At 39.9% G+C, this 22,860-nt stretch overlaps 2 protein-coding genes across 3 annotated transcripts in view; one reads left to right on the forward strand and one right to left on the reverse strand.

The window, feature by feature from the left end:
• Positions 1–22,111, forward strand: part of LOC128022433 (leucine-rich repeats and immunoglobulin-like domains protein 1) — a 40,335-nt gene extending 18,224 nt beyond the window's left edge. For both annotated transcript variants that reach the window (XM_052610022.1, XM_052610023.1), the window contains exons 4-18: positions 1,456–1,593; positions 1,706–1,849; positions 5,652–5,795; positions 5,954–6,097; positions 7,265–7,408; positions 9,542–9,622; positions 11,493–11,564; positions 11,916–11,987; positions 12,778–12,941; positions 13,044–13,364; positions 16,128–16,409; positions 17,964–18,395; positions 18,507–18,638; positions 19,334–19,606; positions 19,797–22,111. In XM_052610022.1, the coding sequence (XP_052465982.1) occupies positions 1,456–1,593; positions 1,706–1,849; positions 5,652–5,795; positions 5,954–6,097; positions 7,265–7,408; positions 9,542–9,622; positions 11,493–11,564; positions 11,916–11,987; positions 12,778–12,941; positions 13,044–13,364; positions 16,128–16,409; positions 17,964–18,395; positions 18,507–18,638; positions 19,334–19,606; positions 19,797–19,984 (2,731 nt within the window). In that variant the 3' untranslated portion in view covers positions 19,985–22,111. The remainder of the gene's footprint in view (positions 1–1,455; positions 1,594–1,705; positions 1,850–5,651; positions 5,796–5,953; positions 6,098–7,264; positions 7,409–9,541; positions 9,623–11,492; positions 11,565–11,915; positions 11,988–12,777; positions 12,942–13,043; positions 13,365–16,127; positions 16,410–17,963; positions 18,396–18,506; positions 18,639–19,333; positions 19,607–19,796) is intronic.
• A 256-nt stretch (positions 22,112–22,367) lies between these two features.
• LOC128022435 (S-adenosylmethionine mitochondrial carrier protein-like) overlaps positions 22,368–22,860 on the reverse strand; it is a 41,407-nt gene continuing 40,914 nt past the window's right edge. The window contains exon 10 of the mRNA XM_052610024.1: positions 22,368–22,744. Within this exon, the coding sequence (XP_052465984.1) occupies positions 22,648–22,744 (97 nt within the window). The 3' untranslated portion in view covers positions 22,368–22,647. The remainder of the gene's footprint in view (positions 22,745–22,860) is intronic.

Genomic DNA, 22,860 nt, shown 5'->3' on the forward strand with positions numbered 1-22,860 from the left:
AGCACGTTCATTGGAAAATGACTTTTTTTTTTCTTTAGTACTGTCCACTTCTCCATTGGAGGGATGGCTTACTCTGAAACTACCCCAAAACAAATTCCAGATGTGGAGAGCCTTGACCTCGCCATTCCTTCTGTGGCCGACAAAAACAAGTGTTATTCTTCAAATCAGCTGCTTTCGCATGCCTTAACTCTGAAGAGAAATAAGAAGCAAAGGGGAAAGGACAGCGATCCAAAGCCCCCATGAGAGAAGAATGTTATTTGATTTGTCTTTACTCGTTTAAATTCTCACCCCAAGACTGATGTGACTAAACATAAAAATAAATAAAAAAATTTATATTTTGTAATTTTCAAACCAACCCTGTGTGATAATTTCAATCTTTGAAAAAGGTTGGGTGACTAAATTGAGAAAAGTATGAAATATTCGTAAACAAAACAAAAGTGTTAGTCAAATTCACAATCCAATCAGAATCTAATGGCGTAATTTTTTAACGTTTGAAAAAGGGTTTTACACTTTTGTGTGACTAAATGAAAATAACATAAAATATTCCCAAAAATAACAGTTTTCACTGAATCCAAATCAAATACAGAATTGTTTACATTTAAATAAAGCTGATTTGTTACACTTTTGCGTGACTAAAGTATAACATATGCTAAAGTATAAGCGAAACTAAAGTCTAAAATATTTGCAAACATTAGAAGATAAAAAAAAGGCACTTCAAAACTGTGAAAAAAATTTACTTGGTGTGAAAAATTTTGTTTCAAAGTTGAAATAAAGTGGGATGTAGCTGTCTTTTCTCTGGAAAACTGAATTACGATGAAAGCTTTTTATTAACACCCAAAATGTATTTGTAAATGTCCTATTATATTTAGTCTGTTGTTAATCTCTTCTTCTGCATCCAAAACTATGTACAGAAACCGATAGATGCAGGTTTAGATGAATCTTTCATCTGACAGATATTTGTCACCATAGCTGGGTTTTTGTTTGGGATTCCAGGCCTTTATGTGTTTGTACGTCTGCATGTGTGTGTTGACAAATCAAGTGACCGCATCAAGCCACAGTCTCTTCTGAAGGCATGTGTGGAAACAAGCCTCCATTGGGCTTCAAAGCCCTATTGACACATTCTCTCTGAAAGAGCCTCATGTGGTTCGAGCAGCCAGCCGCCTATCAGTGCAGAGATGTCGATCAACATATGGTTTCACATAGTTGCCTATACACTAATGAACCGAAAAAACACTGCGACAACATGACTTGTAAGTCTAGAATTACTAAGAGATCAAATCTACTTCTTAGTCTTTGTCAGGATGTTCAGTTTGGTTGCCTGAACTGTGTATTAAACAATAAATGAGTCTGGCATCTGTCCAGAGAGTCATGTGAAACCATATTAAACGCTTTGTGAAGGTTTGTACAGTGGTGTATAGAGTTAGTTATAATAGATGTGTTCTTTTTTCCTTCTAGGCACCATAATAAAATTCGCAGACTGGATGGGAAGCTGCTGCAGAACTTCACTGCTCTGGAGACTCTAGATCTGAGTAATAATGACATCACAGAGCTGAGAGAGCACTGCTTCCCTCCGGGGTTACAAATCAAGGACCTGTAAGAAGACCTCGGTCTCTTTCTTTCAAATAGATTTAACTGTGAACATCTGTTTTTTCCGTGTAACACTGTATTCTTTCAAAATCTGAAGCATGATATTTCATCTCTGTAGGCATCTGAGCAGTAATAAGATTGTTCATCTGGAGCTCGGGGCATTTAAAAATCTCGCCGGCAGTCTGCAGATCCTCAAACTGAACCGGAACCGACTGTCCCACCTTCCTGTTAAAGGCCTGGAGCTGCCCAAGCTCACACAACTGTGAGTGCACTACACTCCACTGTATATCTAAAAGTTTAGGGTCAGTATGATTTTTTTTTTTTTTTTTTTTTTTTAACAAATTTTTTTTTCAGCAAGGATGCATTAAATTAATCAAGTGAAAATATGAACTTTCAGGATGTTTCAAAAGGTTTATTTCACACAAGTGCAATTCTTTTCAATTTAATTCAAATAATCCTAAAAAAAATGATGTTTCCACAAAAATATTAAGCAGCACTATTTTTTTTTTTTTTCAAAATTGATAATAGTAAGACATTTTTTTGAGCATCAAATCATTATATTAGGATAATTTCTGAATTATCATGTGACACTGAAGAATGAAAATTCAGCTATGAATTTACAGGCATAATAAATTCGACTTTTACGTATATGAAAATGTATTTGTGTATTTTTTATATATATATATATATATATATATATATATATATATATATATATATATATATATATATATATATATATATATATATATATATATATATAAATTATTTAATATTTAAGTATATGAATATTTTAATAGTGTAATAATATTTCACAATATTACTGACATTTTTTCTACTTACCCCAAACTTTTGAATGGTACTAGTGTACATCATGTGTTATTATTAGCAGAGGTGTTTCAATTAATCTTTTCTTATGCGACACAACACTAGACCTGTATACTGCAACTGTTTACAATTTGGTTGTATTAGTATAAATACATTTGTCCAATTTATTATGGGTAGAAATACTACTTTTAACTTACAAGTATTTGAGTAGTTTAAACTATATTTTATTATTCAGCAGCTTTGGAAATTACAGTTTATATTACCTTCTCCAACACTGGCTTATATTAAAGGTTATCCGCTGTAATGATTCAAACAAATCTCCATATTCATCGGGAAGAAGGAGGCGGGAACCGGCGCACAATCAAAACTCATTTTAATATTCAAAAGTAAATACAAAACGGCGCACCAGCCCCTCACGGACGACTGGTGCGCATAAATAAAAAGCAAACATAAAATAATATCCCAGGCCTGGTCCTCTCTCGTCCTTCACGGTCGTCGCTCCAGTTTTATATCCTTCCATCTCCTACGTGGGACTCGATACTAGCGGTGGGGCTCAGGTGTAGCTCATCTCCAATCACTACACCTGGCCCCACTCCTCGTTCCCACGCCTCTCGGCCCCGCCCCACTCGCCACATACCCCCATCGCCCCTCGCAGGCCGGGGGGTACTCCCGAGACTGCGCTCTACTCCCCCCCCCCCCCTTCCCTTGGGGGGAGACCGCTCACGGGGACCTGCGGGAACCTGGGGGTAGGACAGACGAGGCGAGAGAAAAGGAGATGGAAGGAGGAGCGACAGGGACGAGAGAGGGGAGAGAAAAAAAAAAAAAAAAATCCGGTTCCCAGACGCACTGCTGCTCGGCCCTCCACCGGCTGGGTGATCTCCTCCGCGGTGCCCGGCGGTGGCACTGGACGGCCCTCGGCGGACGGCACGACACTCCTCCGCCGCCCGGTGGACGGCGACGGCTCCTCCGATTTTGGGCAGCGGCAGGAGTCCCCCGTTCCCTGCCCCTCCGGATTCCGTCACGGAGGCGGCAGGCTCCGGCCCCCTGGCGAACGGCGCCGACTCCTCCGCTCCCTCACGGACGGCAGCCGCCCCTCCTTGTCGTGGGCGGTCGGCAGCGAGCTCGCCCGTCCCCGGCAACTCGCTCCAGCCCACCGCCTCGAGCGTCCATGGCGGCACACACCTCGCCAGCTCGAGGGCACCGCGGATTCACCACAGCGGCGAGGGATCTTCAGCAGCGCGTCCCTCCTTCTCCCGGGCTTCGGCACCACTGTAACAAACAAATCTCCATATTCATCGGGAAGAAGGAGGCGGGAACCGGCGCACAATCAAAACTCATTTTAATATTCAAAAGTAAATACAAAACGGCGCACCAGCCCCTCACGGACGACTGGTGCGCATAAATAAAAAGCAAACATAAAATAATATCCCAGGCCTGGTCCTCTCTCGTCCTTCACGGTCGTCGCTCCAGTTTTATATCCTTCCATCTCCTACGTGGGACTCGATACTAGCGGTGGGGCTCAGGTGTAGCTCATCTCCAATCACTACACCTGGCCCCACTCCTCGTTCCCACGCCTCTCGGCCCCGCCCCACTCGCCACATACCCCCATCGCCCCTCGCAGGCCGGGGGGTACTCCCGAGACTGCGCTCTACTCCCCCCCCCCCCCCCCCCTTCCCTTGGGGGGAGACCGCTCACGGGGACCTGCGGGAACCTGGGGGTAGGACAGACGAGGCGAGAGAAAAGGAGATGGAAGGAGGAGCGACAGGGACGAGAGAGGGGAGAGAGAAAAAAAAAAAAAAATCCGGTTCCCAGACGCACTGCTGCTCGGCCCTCCACCGGCTGGGTGATCTCCTCCGCGGTGCCCGGCGGTGGCACTGGACGGCCCTCGGCGGACGGCACGACACTCCTCCGCCGCCCGGTGGACGGCGACGGCTCCTCCGATTTTGGGCAGCGGCAGGAGTCCCCCGTTCCCTGCCCCTCCGGATTCCGTCACGGAGGCGGCAGGCTCCGGCCCCCTGGCGAACGGCGCCGACTCCTCCGCTCCCTCACGGACGGCAGCCGCCCCTCCTTGTCGTGGGCGGTCGGCAGCGAGCTCGCCCGTCCCCGGCAACTCGCTCCAGCCCACCGCCTCGAGCGTCCATGGCGGCACATACCTCGCCTGCTCGAGGGCACCGCGGATTCACCACAGCGGCGAGGGATCTTCAGCAGCGCGTCCCTCCTTCACCCGGGTTTCGGCACCACTGTAATGATTCAAACAAATCTCCATATTCATCGGGAAGAAGGAGGCGGGAACCGGCGCACAATCAAAACTCATTTTAATATTCAAAAGTAAATACAAAACGGCGCACCAGCCCCTCACGGACGACTGGTGCGCATAAATAAAAAGCAAACATAAAATAATATCCCAGGCCTGGTCCTCTCTCGTCCTTCACGGTCGTCGCTCCAGTTTTATATCCTTCCATCTCCTACGTGGGACTCGATACTAGCGGTGGGGCTCAGGTGTAGCTCATCTCCAATCACTACACCTGGCCCCACTCCTCGTTCCCACGCCTCTCGGCCCCGCCCCACTCGCCACATCCGCATTCAGGATCAGAGAACCATTAGTAAACATCAGAGCAGGACCATTTTTTCTCTCCATAGCAGATCTATGGATCTATCTTTGTTTCTGCTCATATCAGACTTCCATCAAAATGTGCTTTGTTCTTCAGGTGGACAAAGTGATATTGAATCTTTGTATGCATGTGGCAACATAAGCTCATATTAAACTTCTCTCACACATGTGCACACACCTGGAGCACATTTCAGCAACCACAAAGCCACAGCTATGTTGGTGAGTGAGAGAGATAGGTTAGGGATCAGAGCCACTTTATTTGAACTGATGGTCAGCTGTACCTGCTGTCTTTATAATGTCTTTATAATACTGCACTCAAAAAAAGAAAACTCAAAAAATCAGTGATTGTCATTATAAGAACCATTTTAGGTTCCCCAAAGAACAGTTTCAGTTAACAGTTCTTAATAGAACCATTTTTCTCAGTTTGAAGAACATTTTAATAATCTTAAGAACATTTTTCTACCTTGAAAAACCTTTTTGTGCAATGGCCAGGTTCTATGGATGTTAAATGTTTTTACCATGGATGCCAATAAAGAACCGTTATTATTACTTGTGTATGTCTTCACATTATCATGCATCATTTCTTCAAACACTTGAACCTTTTTGTCAATTGTGGGTTTTGCAGGGAGCTGATCAGGAACAAGTTGCGGTTGATTGAGGGACTCACCTTCCAAGGTTTGAGCAGTTTAGAAGTTCTCAAGCTTCAGAGAAACAACATCAGCGAGTTGACGGATGGGGCGTTCTGGGGTCTGGCCCGGATGAGGGTTCTGTAAGTCCAAACCTTCATTACCACAACCAAAAAAAAAAATAATAATAATAATTATTAATATTTCTCACAATAGATCATTTATATTACATATATATATCAAATACGCATCCACCACATTGCTCATGATGAGAGTGAACACTTTTGTTTGTCATCTATAGGCACCTGGACTATAACAGTCTGCAGGAGGTGAACAGCGGCTCTCTGTACGGTCTGGAGTCGCTCCAGCAGCTCTATCTCTCCAACAACTCCATCTCTAACTTTAACCCTGAGGGCTGGGGCTTCTGTGAGAGGCTCCGAGAACTGTGAGATAAATACTTACATGGATTTTATTGTTTAATAGAATAATCTAGTTTTACTTAGCCTAAGTACCTGTTTGTTCTTTAAACTAGGGATGGGCATTTTTCAGAAATATTGCATTTGAATAATTGAGCTCGTAAAAAAAAAAAAAAAAAAAAAAGAATATTCTGTACGCTTGCGAGTTTTGGTTGCTGTGATACACAATAGCCACCAACGTAATGTGGCAGACGCATCACGAAATGAAATGTTGCATGCTTTATTTTTTTTAATAATGCATGCAACATTACATATATCAATATTAACTCCATTGTCGTTCAGTTGTAGTACAAGTAGGATGTGACAGTTGGTCGGTGTGGTATTTGCCCCGCCCCTCCTTCACTGTGATTGGATGGCTGAATGTGAATGCAGTGTTGTGCTGCTTATTTTTCGAATAGTTATTGCAGATTTTGCAGATTGCAGACTATTTGTGCACACCCCTACTTCAAACAACATCTTGCTTGCCCCAAGCTTTTAAACGGTAGTGTATCTAACATAAAATAGAATTCAGTAGAAAATATTCAAGAGGACTTCATCTCGGTAATTGTTCAAATGTGAAACCTGGTAAAGAATGAATCACACCCAATCTTTACATTACACCGAAGAATTTTCCACAGTATCACCTACTGCACTAATCACACAGCACTCCTCGTCTTTCTGTAGATAAGCTATTTAAGCTGTTTATCCCCAATGATGCACTGGATTGGCAGCGCTTAGGAGCTCAGCCACATTTTCACTCATCTCTCCTGATGCTAGTTAAAGAAAACAGCGTAATCCTCTGTGTGCATATAAGATCTGTACCTGAGTGAAAGTGATCTTATCTGGGTGAATGTGTGTATACACTGTCCTCCCTGTACGCGGTATCTTCCTCTAGCTAACACTTCTCCGTTGTTGGGGTTACAAGGCTTTATTGGTAGGACATGTTGACTGCGTATTGGTTTAATTGGTAGGACAGTATCAGCTGAGTGGTCAGCCGTGATTTTGCAGATAGGTTTATGACAAGGCTGTAAAAGCATTCTGGAGAAGACGGCCTGATGGGACGTCAGGTTGCTGTGATCAACTAAATTCTGGATTCTGACGAAGCTACCGATTGCAAAACCTAAATGCAGTTGTTGTTTGTTTTTCTTTTTTCTAAGGAATTTGTCCTATAATAACCTGACGAAGCTGTCCGAGGGTGGATTTGCCAAACTGGTGAACCTGATCTCGCTGCGTTTGGGACACAATTCCATCAGTCACATCACGGAGGGAGCGTTTAGAGGCCTTAGTTCCCTACGAACACTGTAAGTTTCCACACTGTGATTTAGAATAAGACTAAGCCTGCATGTGAAGAACACTTGATGGTGTCATAGCTGTGTCACAGTGATTCGAGAGTCCACATGCATGAACCAACAGGAACCAGGTTCAAGTCCATTCTCACAAAAACACTAAAAATATATACATACATAATACATAATAAAAATACTTAATAGATAAATATTAAAATAAAAATTATAAAAAAAATGCCAATGGCAGAATGTGTTGTACAACCAACACAAGAAATGCACATTTTCTTTGTAAACAGCTGCAATTGTGAAGGCCTCTGTTTTCTTTTGTTCCATCCTTCCTTTGTGTCTTACTTGCTTGATTTCCTCTATATCGTTCTCTTTCTCTCCCTCACTTGCTTTCTCGTTCTTATCCGAGCCAGTTCTAATCTAATCATGGCCTTAGTGCCTTACTGGGGCTCCTGTTGAAAAGAAGCAGGGGAGGTTTTAATTGGTACGTGCTTCTGGCTGGGCGAGAGGAGCCCTGGTCGGGTGTGAAAGACCAGAACCGAACCGTCTTTGAGCTGAGGGGGTGGGGGCCTCCAGCACTACTGTCATTAACAAGCCAGGGTCCATTCACAAGCAGCCAGCCAGAAAGAATAGGAAATTGGCAGCCGAGGCCAGGCATGGAGGGAAAGTAACAGAAAGAGCCAAGGGGGCGGTTGTTGGCCTGGAGGGAACGGGGACAATCCCTCCACCCTCTCACCTCAAAAAGCCATCTTTTTAATGGTATAGAAACAAAGGGACCCCATGCAAAAATGGCATTGGATGGTAATACGCAGTGTTATTTTAGAATAACCGTGTGTTCAAAACGTGGTTATTGTAATTAAAAGAACAGGCTGGCCATGTCTTTCATGTTTAGAGATTTGCGTCAGAAAGTTAAGGCCATGTAGACAAGCATCCGGGCTTGTTCGTGACTTGTCTGAAGTTGTATTGTATGATGTGCCTATATGCCTTTACCTGCCAACACAGTTTTTGCATTGACGGATTCAAACGGCTGTCAGACTGAATGTGTGTGCAAACTGTGTGAAAGAGTTGCGTTTGTGCAAGGCGCTTTCAGCTGTCATGCATTATTCATGCATTGGCCTGTGCGTTGTTGCACTCCTTAATGTCACAATTCACAAATAAAAGAATGTGCTTGGCTGGCAGAGGGCAAGAGGGTTGAGAGAGTGCAAGAAAGAGAGTGTTGTTGGACTTTCTTGTTTTCAACCAGGCGTCCAGGGCAGCTTTTGCCACTGCCGAACATCTGTCAGCGGTATATGGATGAGGAATTGACCCTCTGCTAAGCCTCACCTTTAAAACGTTACTGACCAGTCCCACCTCATTTTATTTACTGAAATGATTGGAAAAAAAACACATATAAAGTAAAATATCAAAATTACATTTAAAATAGATCAACATTTGAAATAAAATTACAGTTCATTAAAAAAAAATGCATTCATTTATTATCTTAAGTGTTTTCCACAGACTTGCACTTTATGTGTGAAGCAATCTCCCTGGGGGAAATGTAAATATAAAACAGCAGGCTTATTGAAAGTGTAAATTAATTTTCTGCCAGCAGGAGGCGCTTTAAGAGCGGCAGAAATAGCGGTTTCTCCAGTAATGGCTTTATTCAAAGCGCCGCTGCGCTCATGAACAATACTTCATCAGGCATTATAGGAAAGATAAAATTAAAATGACTTCAAAACTTTTCTGAAGACGGTCCCTTCAAAAATTATGCATTCATATAAAAACACCTGTGCCATGTTTTGATTTTGAAACGTGCAGAGCTCATGTTTATTAAAAGAAAAAAGTCAAAGCCTTTTGGAAAATCTATTTGTGGCGGTTATTGTGGTGGGTGCCACAAATAAATCAATGTATGGGAAACCCTGAATTTATATTAAATTCTAATTAAATAGGTAAATTAAATATAAAGGTGCTTCATACAAAAGAATAAATAGCCTTTAAACTTATGAACAAATTTACATTCACTCCTCATGGAAGTTTCCAGTACATTTCTATGGGATGTTCTCTGCATTAGCAGCAATAACCAAGGTGGGTGGAGCTTAGCAAAGGGTCAGCTGTTCCATCCTCTGTCTTTCCTTCCTAATCTTTTTCTTCTTCTCTCTGCAGGGAGTTAGACCACAATGACATCTCCGGCACTATAGAGGACACCAATGGGGCCTTCACTGGCCTGGAAAACCTCCACAAGCTGTGAGTGTCACGCATTCACCTTTGTCTCTACCATCATCTTTACTTTAATTTTGGACATTCTTACATCATGTGCAGCCAAAAAAATTGACATCCCCAAAATCCTCCACATTTAACATCAAACTGTATAGCAAAAAAAAAAAAAAAAACTGGCCATGTCTATCCACCACAAATTTAGGTTTGAGTTTAAAAGATGAGAAAAGCAGGTAACCTCAACCCACACCTTCCATGCAGTGCAGATTTGGGAAGGGAAGCTTCTTATAATTGACCGATAGTAGATGAGCTTTTGGCTTTGCTCTTGTGATGGAAACCGTGAGGGCGCAGAATGGGAGGCAGGCAGAGGAGTGGGCTACTTCAGACACATCAAACTTCCCGCTCTGTGCCTTTTGTTACGGGAGCAGAGGTTCACAAATTTGCGGATGCCTCCTGCTGATGCACATCCCTGCCAGAAATCCTATTCACCTATCCTGGGAATATGCAAGGGAGAATTAGGGAGTGATGTGCACAACATCAAAGTCTTCTCTGCTGTTTTGTTACCACAAGATGGGGACGGCTGCCGACTCTAGTTTTAGTAGATTATAGATCCATCAGATCCAGTTAGCATCTATTTGAATGGTTTCTACTTGGAACCACAGTTTGGTCAGAGGCTGGTATGGAAGCCCTCCAGGGCTCAAGACTGCCCGGAGGGTGACCTGCAGATGGGTGGTTGCTTCAGAAATGGTGGAGGGGCTGGAGGAGATGAGTCTTGCAGGAGATGACAGATGCTGTCGCACACACATAGACCATCAGTCCGCTGGCAGACACAGCAGGGCCTGGGTTTTCAGGAATGATTCCCATAAGCACATCATGAATAAACTAGTTGATCCTCATGAAACTTTACTCTAGCAGTGAGACTTTTTATTATTATTATTATTATTATAATTTTTGACAATAAAATGAATGTTTAAATGTGGCTGTTTAAGATTATACATTTTGTTTTTTGCAAATGGCACAATATTTTTTGATGTCTAATTTTATACTTTATAAAACTATATAAAATGTTTATATAGATTGTGTGTGTTTTGGGACCATAGCAGCTGATAGTAATGGGTTTTTGAGAACACTTTACAACTAATATAGTTCACTATTAGTAACTTCAATAACAAAGTTAATATTGTTAAGTGTAATCTTTAGCAAAATGTAAAAACTTTTCCAGGCTGTAAATTGCAATATTGTGATTCCTAAAAATTATTTCATTTTTTATTAATTTAGACAAAAAAAAAAATTATTGTATAGTTTTGTATAGATTTTTAACATTGGCCATTTATAGAATATAAGCCATAATGTGAAAATAATTACTTGATTATCGATATCAGTTAAAATTTTAAAATCAGTTGACAATATTTTACTGATATAACATTGTTAAATTAAAAATGTAAAAACTAGTTACAATGCAATATTACAATGTTGTGATGTCCAAACTCCCCTTTAGCATCCCTGATGGAGCCTGTTCCCCTTCACCTTCCCATTATGTGTGTGTATGCCTGCTTTTGAAGTGCGAGCAGGATTAGCCCCTACAAGGCGTTTTAACCAGAGCCTTGACAAGGCCACTTTTATTACTACACAAGCCATGCTGTCCTCCAGCCACTGAAGCACCTTTTTATGTGACCTGGAGCTCTGGGCTCTACCCTGTCATCGCTATTAAATTCTAATAAAGATAAAAGTAAGCTTTGAAGAGCTGCACCGTCCCCTGATTCCTCACCCTCCTCCTAATCTCTACACCGTTTGGATTTCCAATCCCACAATCCCCCTCTCTTATCAGATTCAGCCCAACTAATGGTGCACTCTCTTTCTCTCTCTTTTTCCTCTCACCCTGCGTGTCTGGAAATGGCAGAACTCTGTTTGGAAACAAGATCAAGTCGGTGGCCAAGAAAGCCTTCTCGGGCCTGGAGGCTCTAGAGCACCTGTGAGTATCCCACAATGCTGTTTGACCTATATAGCAGTGGCTGCCAAAAGTAAATGCTTAAAGAGGGCTGCTAGCAATTTAATAGTGCCCGCTGCTCTTGTCTCGCTAAAGCCAACTTTAACTTGCTCAGGAACACAGTTACGGAGCGTGTTTCGTAGAAGAAAAGGAATTTTTAAGCACTTCTGCAGATGCTGTTAACTCCACATCTGATATTGGGGTCTTTGCACCTTGTTCAGAGTTATCCCGTATAAAAATAGACTTCGGATTTGCATGCAAGCGCAGCAGCTGTATGTGAACATTCCCATGTTCTCTTTCTGTCACGCCTGAGTGCCCTGTTTAATCTCTCAACAGGAACTTGGGGGAAAATGCCATCCGCTCCATCCAACCCGAGGCATTTAGTAAGATGAAGAACCTGCGTAACCTGTGAGTCCCATTATTACACATGCCCCTTTTCACACGCACATCCACTCACCCGAAACGCTAATGTTTCTCGACATCATGAACGTTTGGATGACAGTTAATTGTCATACAAATAAAATGCATAGTTTCCTGAGGCTTAAAGGAACTAGTATGCCATGACTAATGCCAATTTAAATATTAAAATATTTCAAGTGCACTCCCTTGTACCTGAGATTTTTTTTAAATACTATTGTTAAAAGTCACTATTATTTATCACACTACAGTAAGTTTTTTTTTTTTTAAGCGAGAAATTAATATTTCTGTTTTGCAGGAATGCATTACATTGATCGACGTACAGTAATAACACTGTTTCCATTTTAAATAAATGCTGTTATTACCTTTCTGTTAATCGAGGAATGCTAAAGAGAATGCATCACATCAGCACATTTCTACTGTTTTTACTGTATTTTCAATAAATAAATGCAACTTTAGTTAACATAAGCAGTTATTAAAAAAAAAAAAATAAACATTAAAAGTAATCAAATAATATATTCTTAAATATAGGAATATTTTCATCTGCTTTATTTACTAATTAATTATTAATTTTTGTTTTTAATGTTAATTTGAAAAAGAAAATGCTAATGTTAAATTAAGGTGAAACCAGAGCATCCACAAGGTTTTTGGAGGCTACTATGTAACTGGACATATTTGTGCACAATAATTAAATTCTATCAAATCATCTCCATAAGTGTTTACAGTACAGATGCACGCTAGCTGGCTTTACTTATCTTTCTTTCGATTCCTCTCTCTGCAGTCATATTCAGAGTGATAGTTTTCTGTGCGACTGCCAGCTGCACTGGTTTCCCGAGTGGCTGGTAACACGAGGGCTGAAGCCTGGCGTTCAGGCCACATGTGCCCACCCAGAGAGCCTGAAGGGCACCAGCATCTACCAGGCCCCATCAAAGAGCTTTGTTTGTGGTAAGCAGTGCTGCACTGTCTATAACAAACTAAGAAGTCAATCACAATAAGGAAGAACATGATCATAAAGGTGTGTTAAAATATCCTTGTACGTCCCTCCAGATGACCTTCCCAAACCCCAGATCACTGTGCACCCTGTCACCACGGCAGGAGTATTGGGCAAAGATGTGCATCTGACCTGTACGGCCGCCAGCAGCAGCAGCTCGCCCATGACCTTCACCTGGCTCAAGGACCAGGAGACACTACGTCAAGCCGACGTGGAGAATTTCGCACACGTACGGGCCAGTGACGGAGGTGTGATGGAGTACACCACTATCCTCCACCTCCGGCACATCACCTTCAACCATGAGGGCCGCTACCAGTGCATCATCAGCAATCACTTTGGCTCATCCTACTCTAACAAGGCCCGCGTCACCGTAAACGGTACATTTAACCAGTCTAAACTATATACTGGGATACATCATACCAATTGCACCAAATTCCCATCACGCACAGATCGTTTACTCTAGTGGGAGCATTTTTGTGAATCGTACAAGCTGACATTTAATTGTCATACAAATAATTGCAATTATTAATTTGTGTTTTAAATGCCAATATGTGCTTAATTCACAATAATTGTCATTTATGTAACATTTACGACTTGTAAAAAAAGTGTAATTTCCTTTATTTTTAATATAAAAAAATTCTACTATATATATATATATATATATATATATATATATAGGTGTATATATATGTATATATGTGTATATATGTATATATATGTGTATATATATATATATATATATATATATATATATATATATATATATATATAGGTGTATATATATGTACAGTATTGTTCAAAATAATAGCAGTACAATGTGACTAACCAGAATAATCAAGGTTTTTAGTATATTTTTTATTGCTACGTGGCAAACAAGTTACCAGTAGGTTCAGTAGATTGTCGGAAAACAAACAAGACCCAGCATTCATGATATGCACGCTCTTAAGGCTGTGCAATTGGGCAATTAGTTGAAAGGGGTGTGTTCAAAAAAATAGCAGTGTCTACCTTTGACTGTACAAACTCAAAACTATTTTGTACAAACATTTTTTTTTCTTCTGGGATTTAGCAATCCTGTGAATCACTAAACTAATATTTAGTTGTATGACCACAGTTTTTTAAAACTGCTTGACATCTGTGTGGCATGGAGTCAACCAACTTGTGGCACCTCTCAGCTGTTATTCCACTCCATGATTCTTTAACAACATTCCACAATTCATTCACATTTCTTGGTTTTGCTTCAGAAACAGCTTTTTTGATATCACCCCACAAGTTCTCAATTGGATTAAGGTCTGGAGATTGGGCTGGCCACTCCATAACATTAATTTTGTTGGTTTGGAACCAAGACTTTGCCCGTTTACTAGTGTGTTTTGGGTCATTATCTTGTTGAAACAACCATTTCAAGGGCATGTCCTCTTCAGCATAGGGCAACATGACCTCTTCAAGTATTTTAACATATGCAAACTGATCCATGATCCCTGGTATGCGATAAATAGGCCCAACACCATAGTAGGAGAAACATGCCCATATCATGATGCTTGCACCTCCATGCTTCACTGTCTTCACTGTGTACTGTGGCTTGAATTCAGAGTTTGGGGGTCGTCTCACAAACTGCCTGTGGCCCTTGGACCCAAAAAGAACAATTTTACTCTCATCAGTCCACAAAATGTTCCTCCATTTCTCTTTAGGCCAGTTGATGTGTTCTTTGGCAAATTGTAACCTCTTCTGCACATGCCTTTTTTTTAACAGAGGGACTTTGCGGGGGATTCTTGAAAATAGATTAGCTTCACACAGACGTCTTCTAACTGTCACAGTACTTACAGGTAACTCCAGACTGTCTTTGATCATCCTGGAGGTGATCATTGGCTGAGCCTTTGCCATTCTGGTTATTCTTCTATCCATTTGGATGGTTGTCTTCCGTTTTCTTCCACGTCTCTCTGGTTTTGCTCTCCATTTTAAGGCATTGGAGATCATTTTAGCTGAACAGCCTATCATTTTTTGCACCTCTTTATAGGTTTTCCCCTCTCTAATCAACTTTTTAATCAAAGTACGCTGTTCTTCTGAACAATGTCTTGAACGACCCATTTTCCTCAGCTTTCAAATGCATGTTCAACAAGTGTTGGCTTCATCCTTAAATAGGGGCCACCTGATTCAAACAAAATTGATGACCTCAGTGATTGAATGCCACACTGCTATTTTTTTGAACACACCCCTTTCAACTAATTCAACTAATTGCCCAATTGCACAGCCTTAAGAGCGTGCATATCATGAATGCTGGGTCTCATTTGTTTTCTGAGAATCTACTGAACCTACTGGTAACTTGTTTGCCACGTAGCAATAAAAAAATATACGAAAAACCTTGATTATTCTGGTTAGTCCCATTGTACTGCTATTATTTTGAACAATACTGTATATATGTATATATATGTGTATATATATATATATATATATATATATATATATATATATATATATATATATATATATATGTATATATATATATATATATATATATGTATATATATATATATATATATATATATATATATATATATATATATATATATACATATATATACATATATATGAAAAAAAAAAAAACTTTAGGTCACCTTAAGTAATCTTTTCATTTGTAGCTGCCTGAATATAATATTTTAGTAAAATAGTTGATTAATTGTAGTTGTTGAACATCCATATTTATGATATATAATACAGTGTTTATGATATGGATATGATAATGTTATTATAAATGTATAGAAATGTCAAGTTATTTATTCATTTTATTATTTCACTAAAATTCCCATTATGCAACATTTGCTCAAAGTTTGTCTTTCAGTGAATTGTACCAGCAAGTTTCAGTTTGAACATTCAGACTGAACTGTGCCACTAGAATTTTGGCATTTTTTATCTCCTCCGCTGTTAGCAATACATTTGAATTACATGCCTTGTCAGTTCGAGCAACAGATGCAAATGGATTGTCCTGAGGCATTTTTGGTTTCATGCCCGTCCAAATCAAGCCATATCCCATCCCCAATTTAGTTAGTCACAGCTATGAATGCTGGGCTTGTTTGGTGCTGATGTAGCAACATTATGGGAATAATCCTTGCTAGGGCTAATTTCCCTTTGCCTGCTTATGTGCACAGTGCTGCCTTCATTTGTCAAGACCCCACGCGACATCACGATCCGCACGGGCACGAAGGCGCGGTTGGAGTGTGCGGCTGAAGGACATCCGACTCCCCAAGTGGCGTGGCAGAAAGATGGCGGTACAGACTTCCCTGCCGCCCGAGAGCGCCGCATGCGTGTGATGCCTGATGATGATGTCTTTTTCATCATGGACGTGAAGCCTGAGGATATGGGCGTATACAGCTGCACGGCCAAAAACACTGCGGGCATGATCTCTGCAAACGTCACTCTAACAGTGCTAGGTACGTCCTTTTTTATATATATATATTTACATTATATAAATACATTATATAAAGACTTTTTTTTTCCATTATGGAATTCAGATTTTGTTTATTAAGCTGTTGGAGTTCTTCTAACCCCCGCTTAGTTCTACGTAAGAATGTTTTTTCTTTCCCCATCTGAAGCAGCTGGGCTTTATCTGCGGGTTTGAAGGTTAAAGGTCAGGAAAGAGGTCACAGGAGGTAGAGGAAGTGCTCTAGGCTCAAATAGTTGTATTTTTGAGTGTTTCTAAACTCTCAGTTGAGTAATTGCTAGGCAGAAATGGTCAAATACTTGTTATTTTATGGACATGATATGGTATAGTCTGCCTAAAGTGGGCTTAGTTCTTGATTAACTAAAAAGAATTGGCTCAAGGGGTCAGACTAAATACTGAACCAGACTATATACCGGTCACAATGGAAAATAACCTGTTTATAAGAGTCATTCATTCAGAAATAAGACTGCAAAGGAGTCACTTTTTAAAAAACAAAACAAAAAAACAGACTCTTAAGAGTCATTCATTCAGGAACTGGACTAAGCTGGTTCTGTCATATGGTTTTGATTCACTGGAAAGAACCCGATCATAGAAAGAACCAGTACTTAGAACTACAATGGTTAGGGTGTTTAATTCTTTTTTTATTTATTCATCAATTCGTGAGAGTCATTAAGAAAGCAGACTACAGTGATTATTGATTTGTTCACTTAAAGAAACGAACTCAAAAGAGTCATTCATTCAGGAATCTGACATCTATCTGTCTATCTATCTATCTATTTATCTATCTATCTATCTATCTATCTATCTATCTATCTATCTATCTATATATATATATATATATATATATATATATATATATATATATATATATATATATATATATATATGGACCCACTTTATATTAAGTGGCCTTAACTACTATGTACTTACATTTTAATTAATAATTTAGTACAATGTACTTATTGTGTACATACATGTTTTTACATTGTACTTATATTTAAAAAAAAACTACATTTAATTACATCTGTATTTAATTTCTGTAATTACCCATACCGCCAACCCTCTCCCTAACCTTACCCCTATCCCACCTCAATAGCAGCAAAAGTGTTTTACAATACAATATGAACACAATAAGTACATTGGACTTATTTTTTTATGTAAGTACATAGTAGTTAAGGCCACCTAATATAAAGTGGGACCATACATACATATATATATATATATATATATATAAATTGAACTGGCAATCATAATGCTAATGTAGTCCTAAAAGTTGATGAAGTACAATATAAGCAGATTTAGAAGATATTCTTTATGTAAAAATACGAATGGCTTATCTTGACCTCGGAATGAATTTTTTGGTCCAGAACAGTTGTCAAAAATGAGAATGTCCCTCCATTATTAGAACCACATGCAAAGCTATCAACAGCAAGTAGCAAATTATGATTCACAGCTGTGACATAAACTAAACACCAATGTCAAGCCATTTAAAGGGATCTTTATCCACACATGGCTGTATGTAATTCAATAACTGTTCCTGCAGAAACCCCTCATCTGGCACAGGAAATGGAGGATCGAAATGTGGTGGTGGGTGAGACCGTTGCGTTGCAGTGCAAGGCTTTAGGCAGCCCACCTCCTCGCATCACCTGGCTAAAGGGGGAGGAGCCTCTCAGACCCAGCGACCATCACTACTTCACTCCAGGGAATCAGCTCTTGGTGATAGGCAGCACCACCTTAGAAGACGCTGGACGATACACCTGTGTCATGTCCAACACGCTCGGCACAGAGCGCGCTCACTGCCAGCTGAATGTTTACCAGCGATTTGAGGATTGTGTGCCTTTTTCAAGCCCCAGCACTGTTACTGTGGGAATCATCGTCATCGCCGTGGTCACCAGTATTGTGGTGACATCACTTGTTTGGGTGTGTATTATCTACCAGACGAGGAAGAAGAGCGAGGAGTGCAGTGTAAACACAGGTGCGTGTATTCACATAGATATTGTATTTGTTTAGAACTCTGCATGCTGTGCAGGAGGAATGTATTTTTTACACAAGACTTGACTATAACCTTCGCGCTTGTCTTTTACAGACGAGACAATTGTCCCTCCTGATGTCCCCAGTTACCTGTCCTCTCAGGGCACTTTATCAGAGAGACAGGATGCATGTATACGAGTGGAGTCCAATGGTGGATCTCAAGCCAACGGATGCATAGAAAACAATGGTACAGTATCCACACTTTTCTTGTAGTTTCAAATGGAATCTACCGACTTATTTTTGTTTTTCGGACCAGTTTTGAAAGAAAATATGTGTAATAGATAAACTATTCAAATGTGTTAAACGAAAAGTAATAGCAACTTGGCAACTAAATGATCAAACACTACAAAGTCTAAACATATTTTTAAGAATATATGAATTCACGAATCGTTCACAGTAAGATCTATACATACATTTTAGGGCTGCACGATATTGGAAAAAAAATTACATTGCGATATTTTATTTTTCTGCGATATATATTGCGATATGAAATCTAATCTAATTTTTTCTTACAAACAAAAATGGGGTGAGCACACTTACATTATCATTTTAAATGATTTAAACATCGACACCATTGTGTCAATTGATTAATATGCGCGAGGGAGAGAGAACAAGACAGCGCTCGTGTTGTTTGAAGATGGTGAGCGCTCTCTCGCGCGCTCGCTCTCTCTCTGTCTCTCTCCCTCTCTCTCTCTGTCTCTCTAGATCGCTCTCTCTCACTCTCTATACTGCGATGTGACTATCGTGGATTCGTACATTGCGATAACGATGCTTAAACAACACATCGTGCAGCCCTAATACATTTACAAATTAAATTAATTTTCCTTTGGCTGGTTAAATGACCTTCGCACAACATTGGTTAACAAGAACCTCTCTTTTCAGGATACGATGGGCCAGTCGTGTGCACAGACTTCTTGGAAAACTGTATCAGCTACTCCAAACACTGTAACTACCTCCCTCATGGGATAGCGCCCCCTTTAGGCCTGGAGTATCAGCAGACACGCCAAACATCGACTTTCACCAGCCACAACAATGAACCACACTGCAACGGCACACCCAACGGGGTCAGGAAAGACAACCAAACTCCCATCTTCCCCACCAACCATGACAGGGTGACAATATCCCCCTCATCGCACCAGCACAACGGCCGAAATGGTGAGAGTCTTTCATGCCGTAATTTCAAGATGACTCAGTCATGCCCCATTAATCACTGTTCCTCCCACTGCTTTGTGAAAACGCACATTTAATCATTTCAGTTCTGAGTGATTTATATCAGATTGTTGATCTTTTGACGTAACACAGTTATACTATCTATTAACATCACTTCCTTTCTAATCTTTCTCAGGATTGTTGGTGAATAGGTCAGACACACCTCCCACACTTGAAGAGAGCTACCATCGGCCAGTAAAGCTCCTGTCTGGGGACTGTGACATTGAGTCCAAGTTTAAACAGACTCTATTACGCAACGGACACGCACATACGCCCGATGCCACCTCAAGAGAGAGCGAACCCTTCAGACGGGCCAGTGACTAATGCCTCACCAACCCCCTTCTTTATCCTTTTGCACTGAGAATGGCTACCTCACATTGAGGGGCACAGACAAAGCTGCCCCCATCTATCTAAATGCAGAATAGGGGCGTCCGGAGTTTGAAGGCGAAGCTTGAGTGGGGCGTTGGCGTCCCATGCGAGCGTTAATGATGTATATAGATATAATCCTCCTCAGGGAGTCTTTGTTCACACTTTAGAATGTGACTTGCATTTGACGCATGTAAAATGTATGACAGAGTGCTATAACATTGGGCTTTGAGCTGTACATAAGAGTTTTCATATATAAATATATGAATGTATGTGTTCTATAACTTTTACAAAATAGTGTTTAACTCTATTCAGTGCATGGTGAGATCAGAGTGGTTTTATTTTATTGGTATTTTTTTGCTTTAAAAAAAAAAAAATCACCAGATCTCTCTTGCTTTTCCCAGTTTTATGAGCAGTGCCTTATTGCAAGATCAATGGATAAGTCAATTATTATTATTTTTTTCTCTCACAAATGGGAATTTTGTCATGCACTTGAAGTTTAGACAACCCGATCATAATAGATCACCTTAAAGGAATATTCCAGGTTAAATACAAGTTAAAGGGTTCTGGAAATATCAGGGAAATTGCTTTTTATGTTTACATTTCTATAGTTAATATACAATACCATTGAAAAGTTTGGGGTCAGTAAGAATTTATTTATAAGAAATTAATACTTTTATTTATTAAGGATGCATTACATTTATCAAAAGTGACAGCAAAGGCATTTATAATGTTACAAATTAATTAAATTCAAATTTCAAATATATTCTGTTCTTTTGAACTATTAAGATTTTTACTGTATTTCGGATCCAATAAATGCAGCCTTGGTGAGTATGAGAATAATAAAAAAAAAAAAAATCAACCCCAAACTTTAGAACAGCATTTATTATTACCATATCTGTTTTGTGAATTTATATATGTGTGTAATTGGCTAAGTTTTCTGTTTTCATGGTAAATGCTATTTCTATAAATTAAGCAATTATGACTGGAAAAATAATGGAAACTCACTGGTAAAAAGGTGTGGCAACTCTAAAGTTAAGTTCTTCCCACAGCTTGCTGTCAATTTACTACAAAAAAATTCTAATCATAATTTGTACTTCAGTTTGTAAAAACAAAAAAACTAAAATGTGTGTACAGAAAGCCATTCACAGCAGACAGCGACAGCAAACTATTGTATTTGCGATCACTAACTGGTGTTTAACCTGGAATATTTCTTTGCCAGAATACATGTTCTGGTCTGTGATGAAGCAAGAGCTCTGCATCCATTATGGTTCAAAAATGACAAATATTGGCATATGGGAAAAAATAAGCACTTTGAATCATGTTAGATAATATTTGAACTAAACATTTTTACACCTCGAAATTCTGATGCAATCCGTTAACAAAGGTACATGTCACCAAAAGCTGCTTCGTTCACCTACCTGTGGTATTTGAAATGAATTTTTAAATGTATTTGTTGACAGTCTTTTTTAACATATTTGGGGAAATAACAAATGATCCGAAATAATGTTTAGAGAGATTTGTTCTAACAATGACTTTCTAACAGTGACATGAGACGTTCGTAAGCCGAATGCTGCCAAATCACGAAAGGGAAAGAGCTAAATCTCTGTGTGCTGTTCTTCAGCTACACAAAATGTCTTTACGTAAAGGGAATAAGTGAACACTTCAGATAATCTCTCATAGTCTTTGGTAAAGACTAAAGCAGCTAATGCTAAGGTACATATATTAGTTAGCCTGAGCCAAACTGGTTTATGTTCACGTCAACAGCAAAGGATTTTTTTTTTGAGGCCAAATAGTAAAAGAAAGAACTTTTAGAAAGTTGGATTACAGCAAACACCAGTCTAACCCCAAAAGCTGTTGAAACTGACTTTAGCAATACACTGATCCTGTGGTTAAATGGTTATTTGTGTAATCCAGCTCTGTGAAGAGCCCCACTAATTCAGATATCTTAACTCTACAGATGTGTTTCACACCAAATACATTTATTGAACTGAACTCTAATCCCAGATGTTCATCCACATGGCTAAAACTGTTGAAGTGTCAAAATGGCAGGTGTTTATTAAAGTCACATTTTGTTCTTTTAAACCTTCTGGTTTGTGTGTGTTTATTTTGAGTGGTTGAAAAGGACTTTGTATGAAAAAGTCAGTGCCACCTCACATTCACACCTGTGGACTAATCTGTCTTTCTCTGCATTCTGCTTGACTCTCACCGTTTGTTTTTCAGGTAATAATAATGAAGTAGAGCAACTAGCTACAATAATCAACTTGCCTAACACCCTTAACTTGAGAGTTTAGTAAATAAATACCAGCACAGGCATGTCTTAATACAAATAGCCGACTCATTTTTGTAAAAATACTTTTTTAATAGATTCATGTAGGCTTGCAAAAAGGATATCGGAGTTTGAACTCGATCTGTGGTGTAGCATAAGTGGAATTCAGGCAGTTAAACTCAATCTGTTGTGCACTGATTATCAGGAATGCAAACCACTGTGTTATGTGATCTTTTTATCCAGGCACCAGGTGTCCTCGCCGTGGTTTTGCAGTTTTGGCTGGACAGTCAGAGTTCGGGTTGAGGAAACTGGTCCAGTACAAACTGGCCCACACCGTCCACGACGATGGTGTTTATAAAAGCGTACGCCGTACTTTCTCATATGCTCCGAGGAAAATGAAGCCTCCCATGCTGATGAACGTCACTCTGGGGATGCTGCCGGCGAACAGCCTTCAGATGTGATGAGAAAACATAAAAGCAAGAGTTAGCAAGAAGCTTTTTCAAGCTAGTAATTAATTTCAAAATATGATCATTCACAGTTATAAACAGATCAATTAACTAACATT

Source organism: Carassius gibelio, chromosome A11 (genome assembly GCF_023724105.1).
Source record: "Carassius gibelio isolate Cgi1373 ecotype wild population from Czech Republic chromosome A11, carGib1.2-hapl.c, whole genome shotgun sequence".
Classification (NCBI taxonomy): domain Eukaryota; kingdom Metazoa; phylum Chordata; class Actinopteri; order Cypriniformes; family Cyprinidae; genus Carassius; species Carassius gibelio.